General features: G+C 35.6%; 1 protein-coding gene and 1 long non-coding RNA gene across 4 annotated transcripts; one reads left to right on the top strand and one right to left on the bottom strand.

The window, feature by feature from the left end:
• Positions 1–205: 205 nt before the first annotated feature.
• LOC18013695 (probable fatty acyl-CoA reductase 4) lies at positions 206–4,217 on the bottom strand. Of its 3 annotated transcripts, none has more exons than XM_024153804.1 (10): positions 4,082–4,217; positions 3,576–3,679; positions 3,234–3,439; positions 2,983–3,065; positions 1,781–1,973; positions 1,536–1,697; positions 1,359–1,440; positions 898–1,167; positions 597–724; positions 206–498 (listed from the first exon to the last, which is right to left on the bottom strand). In XM_024153804.1, exons 1-10 carry the CDS (start codon positions 4,155–4,157, stop codon positions 339–341), a joined length of 1,464 nt encoding a protein of 487 aa, XP_024009572.1. In that variant the 5' UTR covers positions 4,158–4,217; the 3' UTR covers positions 206–338. The 3 variants fall into 3 exon arrangements, with proteins under 3 accessions (XP_024009572.1, XP_006419124.1, XP_024009573.1); XM_006419061.2 differs by having other exon boundaries at positions 2,983–3,083; XM_024153805.1 differs by having other exon boundaries at positions 359–498; positions 597–702; positions 2,983–3,083.
• Positions 4,218–17,016: 12,799 nt separating this feature from the next.
• LOC112084341 lies at positions 17,017–18,588 on the top strand. Its single transcript, XR_002898227.1, has 2 exons — positions 17,017–17,609; positions 18,027–18,588. It is a non-coding gene; the product is annotated as an uncharacterized LOC112084341 (long non-coding RNA).
• Positions 18,589–19,936: the final 1,348 nt, after the last annotated feature.

The raw sequence follows: 19,936 nt of genomic DNA on the forward strand, positions 1-19,936 counted from the left end.
GGAAAAAAATTGAAAACAGTTACATTAATAATGGCATGTGATCATAAATAACAAAATTCATTAATGGCGTTTTAAATAATTTTCTGTTTATATAAATAGTAAATTTTGTTGTTAACCCACAAAATAAAACTTAATTAGCTCAAGATATTTTATTATTAAAGATACCTTTATAATTGACCTCGAAAAAATTAATGTGACCGTAACATTACATATACAACTTCTTAAATAATATTATAGAGAGTTAGAGACCGCAATACACACCATTTTGTTTGCCAACATACATTTTAATAAATTAACAAAGGAAATGTTTTAATACAAATTTGAATATTCTAGAAGTTTCATTTTTTTAGTACATAGGTGATGAGGCCGGGAATATGAATGTTCATGATGTAATCGTCCCAATTAATAGACTTCGGGTCAAATTCGAACAAACCATGTATTTCTTTATTGATCTCCCTTCTTTTAAAGCGTACTCGCTCAGTGTTCATATCGTCAAATCTACAAAAATAAGATTAAAAAAAAAAGAATTAAGTAGAAGAGTGAGAATTAAATACAGAGTAAAAATTGTTTGTTAAAAGTTTTAGACAGATACATACATTCCCTTAAACAAGACATAAGGTCTATAGAGCTCCACTAGCCGCATCGCAAGCTTAATTTTGCGGTCAATGTCTTTGTATTTATTTCCATTCCACCATGGATAAACTATATTTATCAGCCGCAACATCTGATAAATATAAAATTTACTTAAGAATATTTATAAACAATTTTATAAAAATCTTTTTATTCTTATCAATATGTTTTTAGGTCTATTCTCAAAATCACATGATACCAAGATCTCAACATTTGGCCACTTGATGTTAGTATTATATATTATTTAAGAAAAAAAATGATGCGTACCTGCAAAGGTAGCTTGTAACGAAGAGCTATGTAGAAGCTAAACTGAGCCATGGTGGACAATATCGTGCCTTTGGAGACTATGACGGGTGAGCCGTCGCGCCCAACAAGAGGGCTTTTGGCGAAATAGCGAGCCGCGAGGTCGTGAAGCTGTTCGAATGTTATCGGGTTCTTACAAGACGAGCCCACATGGTACACGGTCTGAGAGCCTGACTCTCCAGCGTGTATTGCTGCCGCCATGACCATTGCGTTTGCGACCATATCCACAGGTATCTGCGAATGTTGAATTTAATGCACCACAATAGAATACATAACCTTGAATAGATTGTTTGCGTGTGAGATTGCTTTTATAATCGATTATATTGTATTTTGTTCCACATGAAACCACGACCTTAGGATAATTTTTCTTTATGTAAACGCAAACGCGTAAAGGGTTTAAAAAAATCAAAACTAGTTGAGCTTACAAGATCAAGGACTGAGTTTGGATCCGCAAGAAAACATTTGAGCCTTCCTTTGCCAAATGCAACAATCACACTATCTATGGTTCTGCATTTATATAGAACAAAACGAGTGTGATGAATTTGACAAACCACAAGTCGAAATTGTTTATATGATCAATCAATATAACGATAGATTTTTACCTTAGCCCTTCAATCCAACCAGGAAATGGTTCTGAAAAAGTGCTAGTGATCATCGTAGGACGGATAATAACTAGAGGAAGATTTTCTCTATGGTAACCAAGAAGCATCTCTCCCATTGATTTGGTAAATACATATGTGTTTGGCCATCCATGAAGCTTTGCCCTAATAATTAAGAACAGTTTGATTCAGCCTCGAAGAATATTATCAATTCTATGTAAGAACTAGTTTGTGATCATTACACTGACCTTGACATTCCAAGATCCTTCATCGTCTCTGCAATCTCTTCTTCAGAACAATCTTGTTTCTGCAGTTCTTTCAGTTTCTGCTTCATTAGCTCTAACTCAGTATCGATAACTAGTTTTCCATTTCCATTCAACGTTTCTCCCATGCGGAAGGTTTTCTCTTGTAGGAGTCCTGATTTCTCTCCACACACATACGCTACAACAATAGAAATTTAATGTGTCTATAACTTTATGATTCGTTAAATACTGTCTAAATAAATATATAAACTAGAAATTAACCAGTATTGTGCGGATAATATTTTTTAAATTATTTTTAAATTTAATTTTAATGTTTTTGGTTAAAATAAAATTGGTGGTTAAAATCTTTTAACAAAAAATATAAATAAATAAAATTGGTGATAATTAAATAAAAATACATATATAAATATCACAAAACTGATATTTACTTGTAATAGGAGTTTGAGCTAGTTTTGTTATGCATTTTAATTATTAATAGTTTTTAAATGTGAAAGTGATATGATGTTAATATATATATATATATATAATTATATACATACTAACATGAATTATAATTTAAATATATATATCCATAAAAAAAAGAAATTAATTGTGAATATTTTAAAGAGATCAAACTATCATTTTTAGTTAATGAATTATATAATATGTGTTAATAATGATTATATATACGATTATCAAAGTGGACAAACCCATCTACTTAATCTATTTGTAATCTACTAAAATATTTTTTTGATCAATCCATAAAAAAATATAATTTAAATTTTGAAAACATATTTCATTTTTTTATAAAAAGAATTGAATTGTTTTTCAAAAATAATACTAATTAATTATGAAAATACAAATGAAAAATATTAAAAGCTATAAATATATATATTTTATATATATGGATTGATAATTATTTAAAATAATAGAATATATTTTAATACTGTAATAAGTAAAAAAGCTAAATACTTTTGATTTATATCTATATATTGAAAACAAATTTGTGAGCTTTATATTTAACTATTTCTTATGGAGGAATATTTAATTGAGCTTTTTATATTTGTAAAGTTTATTTATATAATATTTTATAAATAAATGTTCATTTATGTAAAATATTTTGTAATATTTTATAAATAAAGATTCATTTATGTAAATGTCTACTCAAATAATAATATATATATATATATATAAATTATAGAACTCACCGGTTGAGACATGGAGAAGCAACTGTGCTTTAACACACTTCTTGGCAAAGTTGAGGACATTGAGCGGTCCAAATGTGTTGATGCTAAGACCAATATCATATCTTTTTTTATACATATTGTAAAATTAAATTTAATATTAGATTTTCAATATAGTATTCAAGGATAAAACGCTTAAGAACGGGGAAATTAACATCACATATTTGGAAAGAAAAAAAAATTGAATGGTTTTCAATTCTTTTTGAATTCTTCACCTTTCATCGAAGTTCGTTGTCGCAGCAACATTGACAACGATATCGATCTCATTCCACATATGTTCTAAAAGATTAGAGTCCTTCAATCCAAGATTATCAATTGAAATATCACCCGGAATCGGGACAACTTTTTCCATCACTAAATCATTCAGACTTGCATCACCTATATCATTCCTCAACACTCTAAAAAGATCTTTCTCCAAAACCTGTTGTATTGTTGCATATGTAGGTCAAATCCTATTCGTAAAATTTCTAATATATTTAGATAATATTCGGTTATAAAGCTTATATAATCTTCATTAATATCTACTATATATATCTAACGAAATGTTTGAGCTATACCTCAGTGCGAAACCGTTGCATGGCTGATTCATTGTTTACTGATCTCAAGAGAAGGTAGAGCTTCTTCACTTTTGGTTGTACCCTCAATATTTTCTCCAAAAACACTTTAATGTTTTTAATGCATTATTGATCAAAAAGAAGATCATGCATTAATTATGTTAACCATCAGAAAATATAAACTAGTTCAAATAGAAATTCAGAATTTGTTTGATTCGAAATGGGATATAATGAACTATATGTATACGTATAGAATGCATGGACCACAAAAAGAGAATGAACAACACATGAATGAAATGAATAATATAATACCAAAGATGATGTTATTATTCACGAAAACTTGTTATACATGCCACGCAACTGCAATTCAAAGCCGTAATGAACCTTTGTCATCACTAGAAAAATCAACAAGAGAAATTTGGATTGAATCACACAATCTTCCTTGTGGTGCATACATAACATTTAATCAATCATATAAATCGAACTGGCGATGTACGAAAAGAGGGTACCTTTGGCAAGAAAACCAGGTATCCCGGTGACGAGAATCGTCTTGTTCTGGAGAAAATGGACACAATTAGATTCCATATAAATGACTAAGAGTTATCAAATGAATAAGAAAGAACAGAGTATATTTTGTGTTTGGTCACTAGACCTTTGAAGTCAAGGGACGATTATATAGGCACGTAACATTGACCATATTATTGTTGACCCATCATATCTACTATTTGTAGATCTACCTACGTTCACTAAAAAAACCAATATTAAATTACATCTGAGTTAAATATTTAAAATATGATAAATATTAACAACCACACTCTAAACTAGAACTTTCTCTAAAATTTCCGAGCTCCAAGGGGAGCAAATATCTAACAATAGTGTTTAGTTTTAGCTTTGACACTATTATATACTACTTATTAAATATTTTCAAATTGTATTTGTGAGAATTATACAACATTTCAAAATAACAATTTGAATTTCTTTTAATCTATTTGAAATTGTGATTAACAGAATGTTAATTTACTTCATATATGTATATTTTGAGCTTAGTCCCTTGGTTGACATTACCAAAGACATTTATCGTTCATATAAATTACAGTCGAATAATAGAATTTGGCCAAGGAAAAAAAAAGAAGAAATACTATGTCATTTCAAATTAAAAATTAATTTAATTTTTATATTTCAAATAAGTGTTGTTTTAATTTTTCAGTGTTATTTAAATATCTAATTTAACATCTAATGAAGAACACTAATAAATTAATGACCAACATGTTTTAGGGGTATAATTACTTTGTTATATGTTTTTTTAATATATAACAAAAAAACTTAAACGGCACTTTGGCATTATTGCGAAAGGAGGGAAATGTTTAGAATCATTTTTAATATATTAAAGTTGGAACGTGTGGCTGATCAGGTGTTGTGTTCCAGCAGGCGTCATTAGTAAAATCACAAAAATTTCAATACATCATTAAGTTTTGTTTCCCACGTATTTGCTATTCTCAGATGAAAGAAATTTTGAACTCAATAAAATTTGAAGCAATCCACATAAGCTAGACATCCAAATAACAAAATAACATCAAACAAAATAATGATTAATAAAAAAAAATTCTATACTTTTTCGTAACAGTTAAATGAAAGATACATTCTGAACAACTTTTTTCACATACACTACTTTAAAAAAGTTGTATAACTATAGATTATTACCTAGTTATAGCTTTGTAGCTAATTGTAATCAGATTCGTGGCACAAATAACAGCAGAGTATCACAGGATTTCCATAGTTAATTAGCAAAGTAATTGCCACGTCTTAATTAGCTACGATTATAAACGTAGCTAATCCGTACATGGTTCATTTGTTACGGGCAAAAACATTGCCAATCCATAGCTTGTCTAGTCATGGACAGATACATAACATTTCGTAGCTAGTTCTACAACAACAGTGACCAATTTGTGGCTAAATTTGCCATAATACTGATTCAAGCTTTCCATGTCTTAGTTTGTTATTCTATGGCTCTACCAGAACTTTTTAAAAATACGAAAATCTTATTTTAATAGATAGTAATATGACATATCATTATCATTATCAGAATCATTGGACAGATTTGTACTATTTAGTAGATAAAATAAAATAATTCATAAACTATTGTAGTATTTTATATAAGTACTACAATTATTTTGGAAGGTATAAATAGTTACTATTTATTAAGATAACTATTTATCAAGGTATATATAGTTGTTTATTAATGTATTTATAAAATATAGTTTTTGTACGAAAAAGGTATAACTAGTTACTATTTATTAGGATAACTTTCAAATTTATGATTTCTAATTATTATAGTATAAATTAGTACCTTATACTCCCTTAGTTTTATTTTAGTTGGCCTATTTTGTCACAAAGAAAATAATGTTTTATATTTGAAAGAATTTACTCATTTCCAAAAAAATCATTAAAGTTTTATTATTATTTTATTAATAATTATTTGCTGTATTTCGCGTAGGTTCTGATGACCCGAATTACTCAAAATTTTCATTGACACTTAAAAAAGTTTATTCATTTTAGGTGAAGATAAAGATAAAGATAAATATAGGATATTTATTGTGATATATTAGTCATCCATTAGAAATTCAAGATTGAAAATATATTTCAAATTCTGATAAATTTTATGGTACTCACAACTATGAAATTTCTCCCTAAAATTAATATAAATAATTATCAACATTATCCAAAATTACCCATAAAAATCCGAAACAGAATCCGACTAGGGTAGTAATTTTTGTTATCCACATTATCCAACCTGTTTTTAAGGAAACAGTTCGGAAACTCTATATATTTAGCCGACTCATACCTACTATTACTTATACTAGGGGCTGATCCGCGCTTCGCGCGGAATTTTGTATTGTATTTATTGACATATTTAAGAAAAAACTCTACAAGATCAATTTTTTTCATTAGATTTTGTATTTTCATTTTTTATATATACTTATTGTATTTTATAATTTATATAAAACATTTAAAAAATAATCAAATAATATATCAATTAAAACTTTAAATCAATTTTAGTTTATAGATATCTTTATATTTATGCGAATTTATGATTTTGGAACATATATAATTATTAATTGTTGCATTCAGGAAAAAAATATATGTAAAATGCAATTAATTATTTAAAAATATCTTAATTCCCTAACATATTTTCAAAATATATTCATAATTTTTTTTTTACACCCATTTCCCTCTCCATCTCCCTTTCTCTCTCCTTCTCCATCTCCCTCTCCCTCTCCTTCTCCATCTACCTATCCCTCTCCCTTTCCCTCTCACTATCCTTTTCCCTCTCACTCTCCGTTTCCCTTTTATGTTCTCTCTCTCATCAATGCAACATGTTGAACCACACACAACATATTGGACCGGTTAAAATTTCTATCTTTCTCAGGTTTTTCTTTTTTCTAGTCACTCTCAATGTCACATCTCTAACCTGAGCTCTGTATAATTTTTAAGGGGAATTTCACCCATTTTATGTTTCAAAGATTAGGTTGAACATGTTAACATTTTGTGATACCACAATTTGTTTCACAAATATACATTCTCACTCTCTATATTATTATTTAAGTAGCCATTTTAAAAAATAAAATTTTATTTTGTAAATTATTACATGATATTCTATTACAAATAACAAAAATAATTAAAATAGAAAATGATATAATTGTCACTTGAGCTTTTTGAAACTCGTACAAATATTCCTAACCCGTCTATATGCATTTTAATTTTATAATTTATTATTCTAATTTTCTTCAAATTTATGTCTTTTGTTATATTCTAGTGTTTTATATCGGTTTTAAAACGAATTTGGATATTTTTAGATATTAAAAAATTTGGATCCGAGAATTAGTTTTTCGGATTTGACAAAACTGGATCCAAATCTGGCTATCTTAAAATTTTATGTTTTACTATACATATCTATTGAATCATATAAATAAAATAAATAATTTAAAATAATAATGACTAAATGCATTAATATATAAACTATTATTTATAAAGAGTGTCTATTCATATTCTTGTTATATTAATGGAGGATAGTTACTATGAAAATTAAAGTATAATAACATAAAATATAATAAACTATAAATTAATAAATGAATTGATGATGTGTCAAAATTTTAGAGTTTGAGAAAATGATGTGGCGTCATGAGAATGAGAAGAGAGAACATTTTACTTTATACTAGGTGAATACCCGCACATAATGTGCGTATTTTTCTTTTTAACTAATCAAATTTTATATAAAATCAAATATAATTATTATTTGTTGTTGTGTATTGATACGTTATTATAAAAAATTTTAGAAATTTTATATAAAAAAATAATTTTAAAAATTAATTTAAAATACAATATCATAAATATAAAAACAAATATAATTATTATTTGTTATGTGTGTTAATATGTTATTATAAATAATTTTAGAACTTTTATCCAAAAAAGAAAATAATTTTAGAAATCAATTTAAAATGAAATATAATAAAAAAATAAAAAATTTATTATTTGTTATGTGTATTAGTATGTTATTATAAATAATTTTAAAAAATTTATCCAAATAATAATTTTAGAAATCAATTTAAAATACAATATCATTAAATAAATGATAATTATATAACAATAAAATAAATATCAATCAATATCAATCAATTAATGAAAAAACTGTTCATTTTCTTTGAGTGGTTTAAACCTTGATATTAAAAGTTAATAATTTATTATTTTTTTTGAAATTGTAACTTTAAATTATAAAAAGTGACACATGTCATCCCATATTAATTCTCAAATGCTGATGTGTCACTTAGCTGGAGAAAGTTGGTCCTCTTTTATATATAATATATATAGATACTTAACTCAAAATGAACAAGCCTAATTAATTAAAACTAAACACAATTCAGCTAATGTACTATTTTCTTCATATATGCGAATTACATTATCTTTTAACTGGAATAGAAAAAGCACTGCATAATAGGTATTATTCAGTCTTTGATTTGGTTGCTCATAAATTATGCAACAATGACATAACAAGCGTAAACGTCTAAGAATCATCAAACATTCTGGGAAAACGACAGAAAATACCTAACCCGAAACATTAGGAAGAAATAAACCGAACCTGTAGACTTGTTTGACACCTCAATTTTTAAAATAATATAATTACATATTCTCTGCTGGAGTTAAGAATTACAAGTCATCCTTTCTTATAATAGAAGACTTGCTACTTTATAAATTTACGCGGATTGTAACAGTTTACCATATCAGATATTGTTTCATTTCTTTATAGAACTTGAGTAATATCATCACGTACTAATTGCAAACTATATGCAACAAAATAAAATTGAGTCATAAGTCAAATTGGTTCAATAAAATGGTTTCTCTATTTCATTGTATATTAAAAGGACATTAAATTTCTGTCATTTGAAAAGAAATTCCAATAATCCTTTTACTAGTTTACCCCCAAAGAAAGGTTTTTCAGTGTTGGTTTTGAAAACAACTGCATTTTTTTTGCCATGTTTGGGTTGGTTTTGCTTTAAAGATGATATGAAAGGAGATATTATGGAGACTATTAATGTCCGACAAAGTCAATCCCCACTTCACTCCGATTAAGAAACACTAATGTAGGTAATGACATAGAAGACAACAGTAGATTTCTCACTCTACAAACTGTTTCGAATTGGTGAGATAGACATCCCATTCTGAGTCGCCGACTTTCTAGATATACATTACAAAAGTTTAGGTGGTCAAAAGATTAAAATTCAAATGATGATAACAAAAAAAAAACAAAATTCAAAGAAAAGATGATTTTCAGCCAACATTGCTCGTCAGTATCGTTATGCTATCAATTGTCTAACACCTCCGGTTGGATTTTAAAACCATTTTAATTCATTGATTTGGTTATATATATAATTGGAGATAAGTTTGATTCTTTCTACGTGGACGAATACTGCACATGGCGTCATGACTTTTTTGTAGGTATGATTTCCTTGGGTCAAATTAGGATTTGTATTGGATTTATGATCCAACACAACCTAAGTATATAACACCGAACCTCGAATCCAGTCGGATTTGAGAGATCCGGTACGATGGACCATCTGTTCCCGGGTTCCTCGTATCTGACAACAAAACCATGCTGTCAGGCACAAAAAAGTCAAAAACTAAATGGTCAGGAAGAAGAGAGGTCACCTTCTCTATGTACTATACCCAAGCTCGGTGATCCAGAAAGATCGGGATATAAAGAAGGTTGGCCCGCACAGGTACTTGGAGAATGGAGCCATTCAAGCAATCCCGGAAGCCCGGTCCCAGTATCGAGGGATCCGGACTAGATATGAGTAAATACATAAGCGGGAAATACTATTCAAATTTCCCTCCATTCGACAAGAGGAATATGCCTTACTCTGATTTGATCACCCATACCCTTAGAAACCCATGAGATTGGCATTTAATGCATCTTGCTTACACGTGTCAGGTGACAGTGACCTTTTGCAGGCGTTAGAGGGAAAAACACAGGATCAACAAAGGCTATACCATGTCTGAACCGCCGAACCAGCCCGTACACTGAGGACAAAAGGGATGCACCAAAGAACGGTCTCTTGGCAGGGAGAACACGCCACAAAAAGTTGGTGAGACCATCAGAAGCGTGATGCAAGCATAAGATCCGAACCCAGCCAAGTCTGATCATGGACTGACCCACCCGACTTGCTGTCCATGGGCCAACCCGGTATACTAACCTGGTTAGGTAAAATCTTATAAATACTTTATCCCTTCCAATAAGGAGACAGATCTCACTTTTTGCTAACTCAAGGCTTATATTATCACTCTAGATATTTGTGATTCTTGAGTCCTAGCATTTCCTACTTTCCGATCATTTTTCCTATCGTCTTTTCACTTCATCTCCACGGTGGCCCCTAAACCGTGGAGCATTTCTACCCATAAACTCTTTTTTTTCTTCTCTTTTCACTTCAAAAAGCCCATCAACTGACTACACCCTTCTCAGGAGATGTCGGCCCACTTTTCTTCACCCGTTTTGCGATCTCTTTCTGCTATCTGATTAGAAACGTAGTGGTCTTTTTGGTTGGTTTCTGATTTGAGCGTCGGAGAGCCTTTGGAAAACACACCTCATCGTGTTTTCCGGACCTTCACGTGTTTCTCGGTTTTAAAGGAGACTTGCCCCCACAAGAGGACCAAAAATTCTCTAAACAGTTTGGCGCTCGAAGGAGTGGGAATCAACACTCTCCGAGGAAAAATCATTTTTTTCAAGTCAGGAAACCACTGAAACGCTGGGATCTGGGGGCAATAACCCGGAAATACAAGCGGGAGGAGGCTGCGGGGAGACTGGCGGTGATCCGAACATAGAAAAGGCTCAAAAGGAAGACAACAAACCCCAGCGGAGTGATACCCTCTTGAAAAAGGAGGAACCATGCGGCTTTTGGCGGCGAAATGGAGAACAAAGGCGAAAGGATAACTCGAGAGCGGTAAGAAAAGGCGATCCCGATCTGGCTAAAGATTCGAGCAGAAGGTTAGAGGGATGCTATCGCCAAACCCGTTCGACCGACACCCCTAAACAGGTCGCAAAATTAAAAGAGGTAGATGTGTGGGTGCCACACCTGTGTTCAACCAATGGTGTGAGTATGGACGACCCGACAATGACAAACAGGCCCAAACCATGGTGCGAGTATCATAGGTCGGGCGGGCACAGCACCAACATTTGCTCCTCCCTCAAAGAAGAGCTGCTCGCCCTGATTCGACGCCCATCTACGCGACATTTGCTGTTGGGTGCAAAAAATGTTGACGAAGCAGGAAAAAGAGGAAAGGGGAGCAAACAACATTGGGCGAGTAGGGAAGAGTCCGAGGCGAGAAAAGCTGAAGTGCGATGAAGAAAGTTCGTATGGCCACGGGTCCCACCAAACAGACACCGTGAATAACAGTCTGGGAGTGACGTCCTTGGGGTCCAACATTATGATCACCCTGCCAATAGGCCAAAGATGGGTCGGACAAGTTCTAGTTGATCCCACCTACACCTTCAACCTCAATTCCCAGGAAACACTGAGAGACATCAGAGAAGAATGGAAAGCGTTTCCTCTGGTCAAGAAGGAGCCGAGCTGCGAAAAGACGAGACCCCAGGGGGCAAAATAACTACAGATGGGAAAATAACTAAAGTAGGCGCCCATTGGGTGACGGGAAGACCCATAGAGTACTCGGCCCAATTGGGACAACTATGAACCTACGAGATAAGGGCTTCGATGGCAGAATTGAGATTTCGGGCAAAGTTCCCTGAAGAGCCAAGAGAAGCATCAAGACAAATAACAACCCCGGTGCTGATGAAGAAGAAAGGAGAGAAGGACAGATCTATATGACTTGAGGGAGAAATCTCGAAGAAGGTCCGGATCCGATATGCAAAAACAAACAAGACGGAGAAACATATGTAATATATATATATATATATATATATATAAACATGTGAGAAGAACCCAGAAATGTATAACGGGGAATGTCAGAGATACAAAGCGTTTCCAAAAAAATATGCATATAAAAAAAAAGAAAGGGGGAAACGGTAATAGGGAAGGAGTGATGCCATCTCACAGGACCTCGGACGAGCCACCAAATTCTTGGGCTGAGGGGTAGGACACCCAATTGCTCCATTTGTTCATCCATAAAAGTTTGAAGACGAGCAAGCCGAGCCCCAGTAGCTTCCAACGCCTCCATGGACAGGCGAGGAAGAAGATGAGAGGTCTCTTCGGTAGCCTGGAAGTCAAAACACAGGCGAAAGGAGGTCACAAACCAAAACAAGGAAGTCCAGAGAGTCGGACAAAGAGAAGAAAATTAACCTGTGAAGGGCTGAATAAGTCAGCTGACGACGGGCGACGAAATCCGGAAGAACCTGATCGTCGAGGCCAGGAGTAGTTAATCGGAAACGAATTGAAGCGCTCCCAGATGACGGTCTGCATGCCAGGTTCTTCTGTCAGAACAAACATGGGATAATACTCGAAAAAAAAGAAGAAGAAAAAGTAGACAAAAAGGCGAGGTGGATGAGGCGTGAATCAACAACCACCTACCGAAGGGATGAAAGGAGCCCTTGCCCTCGCTCCCAGGGAAGTTCATCCGACCACTGCAGGGTGGAGGAGAAAGAGGGGATTTTGGAGAGGTGCCAAAATCTGGAGAAGAGTTTTAGGAGAAGAGGATACGAGGACCTGACGACTGGGTCTGACCCTGTAAACAAGGAGACCGATAAGAGAAAACGGAAAAATGGGCAGAGAACAACACAAAAGATGGAAAGAAGTGATGTGTACCCGGAGGAGACCAGTCGAACGGAAAGTATGAAGGACCCCTAGGACGGACAAGATGAATTCGCCAACTACTGGGGAAGATAAATGACACGACGGGGGAGTCACTGGCTTCTCAGAGGCTCGGACAGGAAACAAGTCATACCGACAGGACACTGGAGCCACTATCGAACGATAGGCATCCAAGATCAACCCTCTGGATATATTCTCCACAGACAGGTCGGATAACACCTGGAAAGAGTGGATCAGAACCCAAATCCGAGTCTTGAATTGGCTCGAGGCTAAGGAGGCGGATTGACATACCGCCCGCAATCATCCAACAAATCTGGGATCGGAAACCAACCTGAAAAACCGAAGTGGAGATGGCGGTGAGACCCTGGGGAGAAAACCATGGGGTATCACAAGAGACGGGGAAATTGATGTTATCCTCGGGAACGATGGAATCGACCCACTCCATGAGCATGTCCCCGAAGAAACGTTTAGAGGAACGAAAAGAGGAAGACCAAGGAGATAACGTCATAAAAGAAAACACAAAGAAAGCCAGACTTGCGAAGGCGAAAGAAAACACAGAGAGGACAGACGGGAAAAGGGAAAGTGCAAGGAGGAAGGCAAAACGAAAAAGAGAAAATGTTCGCCGGGGAGCTCTATAAGAATAAGATAAAGCGAGAAAACACGTGTAGGACATGCACATACAGTAATGATGAAAGCGTGGAGGCAACCTAAAAAAATCAGGGAGCGAGTCACGCGGGGCGAGATTCTGACACACGGCAGAGGTCAAGCCGGATAGGAGAAGCTCTCCCTGGGAGAAGGGTGGCAGCGAATGCCTGTCAGGCCCAATGATGCGTCATCAGAGAACGAGCCATCAGATAAATTTGAGAGCACGAAAAGCCAGAGGCCTCGAAATGGTTGGCCAGTCGCGGTCCAATATCAAGGGCCCGGATCGAAAGAGGGATTCCTCCGAAATGTAGAGAACCCTAGGAAAAAGCCAAACCCCAAAAGGAGAAGATTTTCGGAGAGGCACCAACGAAAAAACGACAGAGTAAGGTCACAGCATGAAGACGGAAGAGACGAACCTCGAACGGAGGAGAAAATGATGAAACCTTTTCCTTTTCCCATAGGAGAAAAAGAAGAGTATCAAAGAAGATGAATTAGCTAGAATAATAGAAAAAGAAGCTTTCTCTCCCGACATCTCTTCATTGAACATGCCTCATCGACTCTCGTGAAAATAATTGGTTACGACATTCGGGGTGTTTACCCCGACGAGGCCAGCACAGTGGATGGTTAGCCTGTCCGTTGATGCCGTGTTTCCAGAATGGCACCCCTTAATCGGACCACCGGGGGCATACCGCTATGCAGACAATATACCTGTCCATCAAGAACCTCGTTGGAATTGCATCTTGCAGCCTATGACTGGCTCTCTTTGCGGATCGGTCTGCCAGTTTCAGTATGCTCGCGGTGGACAGCTCTCCTTTAGAGAACCGGATACCTCTAAGGAATCAACCGTTGAGTATTGCTGGGCTGGCAGGGTGGCACCCCCTTTGAAAACTGACTGATGGCCAGGCCCTGTGTCTTCATGTTACGAGCCCACAGCTCCAGGTCAATTCACCCAAGACAGGTGACTCAGGCATCGTGTTCTTCGTAGCCCACGGTTCCAGGTTATTTTATCCACAATGTTTTACTCAGACAGTGCGTCATTCACTTGGGCTCCCGGTCCCAGGTCATGCTTCTGATGACGTATGACTCAGACATTGTGTCTGTCATCGAAAGGGCGTCACGCACTTCAGGTCACAGGGTGACTCAGGCAACGCGTCCTTCATCAGAAAAACATCACACACTTCAGGCAGGATGTCCTGTCAGGTACACTTAATAAAGGGGGAAAGTGTTTGTTTACAGCAATGATAACTTCCACATCACAGGCTAGCTTTGCTAACCTGCAAAATGGGAGGTAAATTGTTGGGGATTAATTCAAAATTTTCTAAGTGGACGAATCATGTGCTTGTACATGGCGTCATTGTATTTTTGTAGGTACGACCCCCTTGGTCAAATTATGATTTGTATTAGGCTTACGACCAACAAGACCAAAGCATATAGCACCAAGCCTTGAATCCAGTCGGATTCGGGAGATCCAACACGATGGGCCACCTGTTCTTGGGTTCCTCGTTTCTGACAGCGTATGCTACGCTGTCAGGCACGAAGAAGTCGGGAGGAAGATAGGTCACCTTCTCTATGTCTTAGACCAAAGCTCGGTGATATGGAAATATTGGGATATAAAGAAGGATGGCCCGCACATGTACCCGGAGAGCGGAGACGTTCAAGCAATCCCGCTAGCCTGGTCACAGTATTAAAGGATCCAGACCAGGTATGACTAAATACTTAAGCGGGAAACACTATTCAATTTTCCTTCCATTTGATAATAAGAATATGCCTTACTCTGATTTGATCACCTATACCCTTACAAACCCACAAGATTGGTATTTAATGCATCTTTTTTCTATGTGTCAGGTGACAGTGATCTTTCGCAGGCGCCAGTGGTAAAATCAGAGGATCAGTGAAAGCCATACCGCGCCTGAACCGCCGAACCAGCCCGTACACTGAGAACAAAAAAGATGCGCCAAGGAACGGTCTCTTGGCAGGCAGAATACGCCAAAAATGTTGGTGAGACCATCAGAAGTCTGACGCAAGCATAAGATTCGAACCAAGTCAAGTCGGATCATGGAGTGATCCACCCAACTTGTTGTCAATGGGCCAATCCGGTATATTAACCCAGGTCAGGTAAAATCGTACTTTATCCCTTCCAATAAGGAGGGGGATCTCACTCTTTACTAATGCAAGGCTTATATTATCTCTCTAAATACTTGTGATCCTTGAGTCTTAGCATTTCCTTCCTTCCGATCATTTTTAACGACCGTCTCTTCACTTTCGCTCCATGGTGGCCCCTAAACCGTGGAGCATTTTCACCCACGAACTCTTCTTTTCTTCTATTTTATCACTTCAAAAAGCCCATCACTGCTAAAAGTCCAAAGTGACTCCACCTTTCTCAGGAGCTGTCGGTCCACGTTTCTTCACCCATTTTACGATCTTTTTCTGATATCCGATTAGCCACTTAGTGGTGTTTTCGGTTGGTTTCTGACTTAAATGTCGGAGAGCATTCGGAAAACATATCCCCATCATGTTTTTTGGACCTTCACGTGTTTTTCGATTTTGCAGGAGACTTGCCTCCACAAAAAGACCAAAAATTTCCTAAACATATATATATTATAGAGTGTGTGTTGAATCAAACATTTGAAATGATTCTTCGTGTTGAATTTTAAATGTCAATATTTTTAATCATGATTTTTTCAAAAGCAATCTAAAGTTATTGGTTTTAATATTTGGACATGTAATTTATAATAAAAAAAGTTATGACCAAAATCTTTACTTCTTAAAAAAAAATTCAAGGATACGAGAATACTTCAAGAAAAATTTTCAATATCATTTTTTAGCTTTACTATAAAAATACAATTTAGTTTCACATTGAAAATAAAAAATGTCTACTTTTATTAATACAGTCTAAAATATAAACTATTACATTTTTCATCTGCAGTAAATAATTTCACTATAATTATGTTAACAAGTGTTTTCTGATAGCTAAATTATATTGGTTTGTAAATTTAAATATTCCAATTAAATATTTTAAACTATATAAATCCCAATCTAATCTTAATATCATTTCCATGAGGCTTTTTGGTTGGAAAGTTTGATATATGTTACAAATAGCATATGTGTTTTTTTTTACTATGCAGTTATAAAATAAAAAAAATTACAAAGGTATATGGTTTTTAATAAATATTTGCTTTGATTGAAACATCTATTTTCTAATTCGGAAAGCTCGGTTTATCTTTTGTTGTAAATTGAAGAAAGCCATAGCTGTATTTCCACGTGCATTCCATGGTCGTGGCAGCTTTGTTAGAAGTTTGGTATAACCTAAATAGTTGAGAAAATTAATGAAATGAGTGATCGAACTGCTCAACAAAGAACTATTCAGTACATCAGAGATATCTATGCACTGCCTACTATTAGTAATAATGGTAAAAAGTCGTAAACCATTCATAAAATCTTATATATAAAAGAAGATTAATTTTCTCTCAAAAAGCCTTTAAACGGCATCTCTCTCCTCTCTTCCTTCTCTATAGAGCTCCTCTTTCCTTGATATCTCCGCCTCTCCGGGGATCTGTTTTTGCCAGAGAAGGCTCCCTCTTTTTCTTGTTTTTTTTTTCTGGCTTGCTCTTCATATACGGTTTTGTGTTCTCCTCTTCCAAGTTGGTGGCGGATTTGTGCTTCTCGGCGAGGTTGCCGTAGCTCTCCTGTAGATCGGTGGCGGTGGTGCTTTTGCAGATCCTAGATCTGATGAGGACAAGAACGGGTGATGCTTCCTCAGGCTCCGTTCCGTTTTTTCTCGGCTTTGCTCTCCTTCTTTGGTCTTTTCAGGTATTCCCGGTGGTTTTTGGTGGTTGCTGTAGCGAGAGTAGTGTTTGATGCGGCGGATAGGGTTTCATAGCTTGAACTTTTGAGATCTCACGAGTAAGACTATTTGTTTGGAGGACGCAGATGGGTTCATAAAAGGAGATCTCCGGAGGTGGCTGATTTACGGCGACGAAGCCTCCTCGATGATTGCTTTTGGCGGTTCTAGAGTTTGCTTCGGATCGGTTATTTTCCTTATTCTAGGTGCCTTGCTCCTCTCTCGGGTTTTCATCGCAAGGTAGGTTTCTTTTTCCAGATCTCAGATTCAGGTCTTCCTGGCTATTCGTTTTCTCGACGGCGGATGTGGCAGCGGTTGGTGCAGTTGTTTTTCGCTTAAGGTTTCGGTGTCTCCGGTTTAGTCCGATTTTAGAACTTCTTGGTTTGATGTTTTAGGGTTTAGGGTGCTTCTTGTGTGATCATTATTTGATATGAGTTTAAAATTTTATTCATATTTTTATAAGTCATTCAGATGTTCCATCTAGATGATCCATCGAGATGAGTCGATTAATGCAATTACACAAACATCATGCTTTATCTAGATAGATCATCCAGATGAGAAAAAGAATTTGCCCTAATGGTAAAAAGTCATATACCATTCATATAATTTGTATACACACCAACAATGCTAATACGATTTTTTTAAAACATATTGAAGATGTAGCTGCACCTGAAGGAGTTGCTGTACCAGTGGAGCTGGAGCATGGAGTAACTCAAGCATGGAGTGCAGAACAAGTTATCGAGAGGAGCGGAGCTGGACCAATAAGGATTCAATAAGGATTCAAGCCTTGGAAAGGAGCGGAGCTGGACGAGCGTAGCACGAAGGATCAAGAAGAATGGAAGATTTTCTTAAACACGATAAGGTTTAAAGAAATAGGAAAAATATACACAAAGATCGAGAAAAGCCATCTAGGGTGTAGGGTTTTGGCGTGTATAGTCGCATAGTCTACTAGGTACAAGTAGACTGTGTTGAAGCATTGTATGTGCTTAACACAACAACTATAGAACACTTAGCATAAGGGTGAGAGATTCTTGTATTGGGTCTACATCAAGGGTTAAGGAGTTATCTAGGGAGAGCTCGGAGATCAAGTACAGATCAAAGAACGAAAAGGCTAGGTCGACAGATCAAGGTGTATCTTGAGTCTGTCTTAAATCGTGTTAGGAAAACTTGTATGGTTTGATAACAGATTTACTAGCAATAAAGTTTCGATTAAAGAAAACCCTGTGTCAAGTTGTGTTTAGTTCTTGATATATTCGCTCTTGCATTTTCAATTGGTATCAGAGCATTCATCTGTAATTTGTAAACAGGTGAGATCTTAAGGAGATGAAGAGCTATCAAGAACTTGTGAACAGTTCAAAGGTGATTCTGAGCGCTGGAAACTACGGTTTTTGGAAGGCAAAGATTCAATCACTTGTCCGAGGAATTGATCCATTGGCATGGAAAGCTGTCCTGGTCAACTGGGAAGAACCAAAGAAGAAAAATGCAGCAGGAGCAAATGTGTCCAAGCCAAAAGAAGAATGGACCGATGATGAGAGCAAGAGGTTCAAGTACAACTCAAAGGCGTTGACGGCTATTCATTGCTGTATATCAGCTCAAACCTTTGAACTGATACAAGGATGTGAGACAGCCAAAGAGGCATGGGATATACTACAGCTCCAGTTCGAGGGAACCACGAAGGTACCGAACTCGAGGAAGGACATGCTTTCCTCTCGGTTTGTGATGGGCTTGCGGGCCTAGGGTTTGTTTTTAACAAGCTCATTAGTCCTCAAAAAGTTTTAAATATATAAAACCCTAGTGTCTGCAAGTGCATAGATGTACGTTGTAGGACTTAAGGGTGTCGATCCACAGGGAGGATGTCTAATCTGCGAGAAACCAAAAACGGGGAAGTAAGCAAAGTCATAAACTCATGGGGTTTTTGGGGTTTTTGGTTAAGAATCCTAAACTAAACCTAATCTAATATTCACAAGAAATAAGATGCAATGCAAATGAATTGTTAAAAGAATATCTCACGCATATCGACTCAAACTATAGATCTAAACTCATAGGTGGCATTTTAGAATTCTACGGTTTACTCTAGTCGATGTCAAAGTATTTCCAATTAGCCTCCGGGAGATTTATTTTCATCTGTTTCTGGGATCTGCATGGAACAAGAATAGACATGTGTATGATTAACCAACTCTCGCCATCTTAATAAACTAATCACTAAGATCTGACAATTAACTGTCGCTCTCATGCCAGAAATAAGATCATTCATTAAATATTGAATTCGTCTGCTCTCATCTTCTCTACAGGTAGCTCTCGACTCCTATAACGATTATGTTCTTCTGAAGCTAGGTATGGATGATCTGATACAGCATTCTCGTGGCTCTGATCGATCCTAGGCTTATAGAACAGGGCATGAATCTACTCTTATGCAATATGAACAACTTAGAAGAGATGAGATACAGAATATTATCTAGAAACTTAGAAATCTTAATCAATATATATGCTTATCGAAAACTATTCAAACAACTTTGACTCTCTGGGACAAATCTACATGATGCAAGGAATGATAAAAGACATGAAAG

This window comes from Eutrema salsugineum, unplaced genomic scaffold, assembly GCF_000478725.1.
Source record: "Eutrema salsugineum unplaced genomic scaffold, Eutsalg1_0 scaffold_4, whole genome shotgun sequence".
NCBI classification, from domain to species: Eukaryota; Viridiplantae; Streptophyta; class Magnoliopsida; order Brassicales; family Brassicaceae; genus Eutrema; species Eutrema salsugineum.